The sequence below is a fragment of the Apaloderma vittatum genome, unplaced genomic scaffold, assembly GCF_000703405.1.
Source record: "Apaloderma vittatum isolate BGI_N311 unplaced genomic scaffold, ASM70340v1 scaffold32813, whole genome shotgun sequence".
In the NCBI taxonomy this organism is placed as follows: Eukaryota; Metazoa; Chordata; class Aves; order Trogoniformes; family Trogonidae; genus Apaloderma; species Apaloderma vittatum.
In genome coordinates, this window is record NW_009707975.1 from 2,307 (window position 1) to 6,535 (window position 4,229).

General features: G+C 51.4%; 1 protein-coding gene across 1 annotated transcript; it reads right to left on the reverse strand.

Annotated features, from left to right (window-relative positions):
- Positions 1–1,410: 1,410 nt before the first annotated feature.
- RPL10A (ribosomal protein L10a) lies at positions 1,411–4,077 on the reverse strand (the record flags this gene model as incomplete). Its single annotated transcript, XM_009866397.1, has 3 exons — positions 1,411–1,612; positions 2,856–3,028; positions 3,911–4,077. Coding segments are annotated over 3 exons (511 nt in total), but the record flags the coding sequence as incomplete, so codon positions are not given.
- Positions 4,078–4,229: the final 152 nt, after the last annotated feature.

Below are 4,229 nucleotides of genomic sequence, written 5' to 3' on the forward strand. Positions count from 1 at the left end.
CTTCGGACCCTGCCAGAACCGGGGCTTCCCCAGCCTCGGGGTGCCCCAGACAGCAGTTTGGGAAGGGTGAGGTGGGCAGCACGTCCCCCTGTCACAGCCAAAGGCACTTGGCAACGGCTCCTTGCCCTCCTTTCGCCAAATATCTCAAATAAATCCCCTCAAAAATAGTCTTACGAGGCCAGAAGAACCACCCCACTGCAGTTCAGCCCCTCCACTCATCCCCCTCCCACCTCAGAAAGGGTTCGAAAGGCTGAAAACCGCATCAGCTGCCTCTTGGATGTATTGAATGTTTCGATGCAGTGAACGTATAAATAAGGGTTGTTGGGTTGTTTGGGTTTTTTTCATGTCAGAATATTTATATCTGCCTTTTGCAGCAGGCCATGCTTTACCATCTCCAGCAAAAAAGAGATTCAAGTAATGAGAAAGATATAGTTCGTGAAGTTATTTGCACTTGATTGAAAGAAAAGAAAAAATGTATCTGAACTTTGTAAAAAGAAATGTTTGCATTTTGTATTGTCTTTTTTTAATTATTAAATGGAATTTCTTGGTGTTGTGTTGATCTTTCAAAAACTGGCTCTGATGATTATTTTAAAGGTTTTTTAACAGCAGGATCCAAAGCTATTTTCATTGTGTTGTTCTCTCAGATGCTAAGTCAAGCTCTTTTCAAGGGTTTTGTTGGTTTGTGCTTTTTTCTCCCCTCCCCAGCAGCTTAAATCCTACACCCTGCCCTAAACGTGCCAGTCATTACACAATGTATTTATTTATATACATTAATTAGATGCAACATATCTCATTTTTAGCCCAGAACATGGGAGTTGGGCAGGGGCTAGCTCAGAGGGAAGCAGAGGGGATGGAAAACACTCTCTACCTCAACCCCAAAGCCCACCCCATGCCCTTGAAGTCCTTGGGACCCCGGGGGTAACTGGGACCAGCTGGAAGACACCCATCAACAACCAGCAGCAGCTGGGCAGGAGCCCGTGGCCCCAGTCATTGGGTGTTCGGGGTAACAGCCTATAAATGTGAGTGTCCCCAGCCCAGCCCACTCCCCTGGAGCAGGGAGGCTGCTGGGATGGGGCAGGATGGCTTCAGGCAACCACAGCACCAGGTAAGGGCTTTCTGGGGGTGAGCTGGGGAATCTGGGGGCTACAGCACGACTGCCGAGCGCTTCTACCTGCACCAGGCACCTTCGGCTGTGGAAACCGCCTTGGTTTTTCCTTGTTCTGGATGGGAGTGGAGCTGTTCCCCCTCCCTGCCCTCCTCCTCTGAATGCAGGATGAGGCTTCCCTCAAAAGCTCCGCTTCCCTACCTGCTCAACGCTTCCCTATCTGCTCAACGCAGACCTTTCTCGATACAAGGAAGCGCAACCCTTCCCAACAAGTTTTTGAGAAAGACAACCAACCACGCAGCTGTAGGTGTCCTAAAAAGTTTATTGCTGCCCCAATTAGTAGAGGCGCTGGGGCTTCCCCATGGTGCTCTTGATATAGAGAGCGCGCACGTTCTGCCAGTTCTTCTTCAGCAAGGACACGAGGAAGTTGATGGCCAGGTGGATGTTGTAGACGAGCTCGTCCTCAGTCATCTTCACATGACCGACGGCCACAGCCAGACAGAGCACCTGGGGGACACGGACACCAAGGTCACTCACTCAGGTAGAGGTTTTGTGAGGAGACCAAAGATTACAGACAAGTGACCCACAAACCAGCCCAGAGCTGGATCTAAACTCATCAGGGCATCAAATTATCTCATGTTCCATCAGCTGGACACAACTTCTCCAGCCTGTCCATGGGTGAGTTTTTCCACAGAGCACACAGCTCCCACAAACACATCTGGAGGTCACCTCTGGGTAGCTGTGGCTTCCTCAGAGCACAAAGGTGACTTCAGAGAAGGCAAGGAGCACTGTCCAGACACGGGGAAGGACATGTGACACACTGTGCTGAACTGGAGCGGGAGCAGAGCTCTGCTCCCACACCCCGCTCGTTAGGCAGCGCTGGCACGTGAACTGCTAACCCAGTGCGGTGAGACAACGAGCTCCAAACTTCGCTGCAAAGCGTGGCGCTGGCTTCGTTTTGTTTTGGGTACCAGCCCTTTCTTTCCACACAGAAGACGCGCGGAGAGGCCAAGCCTCTGCCCGCCAGCCTCCCCGAGAAGCTTGTAAGTCAACGCTCCCCATGGGCTGAAGACAAAAGGATTTACGAGCAAGCTGACAGGCTCAGTTACTTAAATGCTCAAGCATTTGCAAACTATCACACTGGCTGTGTCCTCCCGGTTGTTGTGCCCCCAGGCCCAGATCAGCTGGAGTCCAAGGATGCACCTCAGCTAGCAGAGCTGTTAATTCTGAGCAACACCCAAGAGTCACATTTAGACCGCTGACATGAGATTAAAATGCCTGAACGGGGTTACTTTGGTTTTAGGGAGTCAGCTCGCCTTAACGTCTCTCGACAGTGAGAACAGGTACCCATGGAGCTGCCCTGAAGTTCACTCTCAAGTCCCCAACTCGCCTCTAGCGAAGCACCGGGGTGTACACAGACCCAAAGGGGGTACACAGGCCAGACCCTGCAAGCGTCACCCACTTATTGTTAATTGTGCTCAGCATTGAGACATCAAGATCATCTCCTAATCATCTGCTTCAAGTTCTTTCAACCACAGAGCAATTACTCCTCCCTTCCAGCCAGGAGCCAGCTCTGGATAGTCTCCGCAGCGGAAGAGACTGTCAGCCTGTCACCGGCTGCTGTTTTAGGGAGATGCTCGAGGGACACCTACAGCCCAGACCAGAGATCGCAGCCACGTGTGAGTGGCCACTCGTGACAAACCACCCCCAGGTACGGAGCTGCCTTGGAGAGGAAAAGCCTTGCTTTTACCTTCTTCATCTGAAATTTGATGGTAGATTTGACCTCATCCACCTTGGCCACCAGGTTCTCGTTGTGAGTGAGGAGAGAAGGGAATTTGCCGGCTTTGTTCAGACCCGGACCCAGGATTCGAGGGATTTGCTTGATCAAGGACTCAGAAGCCAGGAAAGCATCGTACTTCTTAGCTGTGGGGAGAAAAATGATGTAGGCAAGACAAACACCCAGCCTGAAACCAACAGCTCAGCAGAAACGCAATGCTCCTTTCCCTCATGTGCACATTTCCAATTTCCCACAGTCCTGCCTAGCTGAACCTGAGCTGGTTGTGCTATTATAGTAGAAATTGCTCCTGTCCTAACAGCCAAACCTGCCAGAAGCCAGCTTTGAAGCCTGACAACGCGGTCCTACGGACACGGCTCATTTTCCTGAAGGAACTGGCATTTATGGAGCCACAGGTGACCGACGCTGCATTCCCAAGCTCTCCAGGACCCTCCCATCGCAGTCTGTGAACGTGTGGATCGATGGATCCCACAGAGGCTCAGCCAGGAACAGCTTCTGTCATTTCCTGACTGCATGCAGTTCCATGGCTAACTACGGATGGAGTGGGAAGTTTTTCTTGTCTGCTTAAGATACGTATCAAAGTGACTTTGACTTCGCAGTGAGGGAAGGATTTTCTCTCTTATCATGTAAAAATAAGCAAATTTACTTCCATTCATTCAAGTACTGCAGGACTAAATCAAACTTTTGCCTCAGCTTTTTTCTGCTATTGCTGCCCTCCAGCTCCCTATCTGGTAAAGTGAAGAACAGCAGCTGAGGGTGAAATTTTCAGAGAGGTATTGAGAATTTTCCTACATTCCTGCCTTCCTGAGGACAGCAAAGGACCTCACTCCTGGAGGGCTGACCTGTCAGACCTTCTAAACTCCTGTTTGATCTTCTTCGAAGCTTCTAGACAGACTTCTCTGGAAGTTCCCTTGAGTTAAGCATGACATGGAAATCTGAGCACAGGGAAAACCACCCAGCCCTCTCAAGCTGGCCAGAGTACTTGGAGCCCCATCGACACCACCACTCACCCAGCTTCTTCACCAGCTTCTTGTTTTTGTTGAGCTTCTTCAGAGCCTCTATGTCCATGTGAGGGATGTCAACGGCTTTGGCCTCATCGCAGTGCTGCTGGTCGCCCAGCAAGCAGACCGAGAATTTGGGCCGTGGAGTTGACTTGAGCCTGGGGGGGGCGAAAGGTCTGAATTACTACGAACCGCCAGCGCCACGCACGTTTTGACGGGAGCCACCACGGAGATACCTTACCGCAGCGCGCCTGGGAATCGTCCTCCACAGCTTCTAACCTGCCTCCTCCAGCAGGTCGGCGGGGACAGCCCAGAGGCCTCCCACACC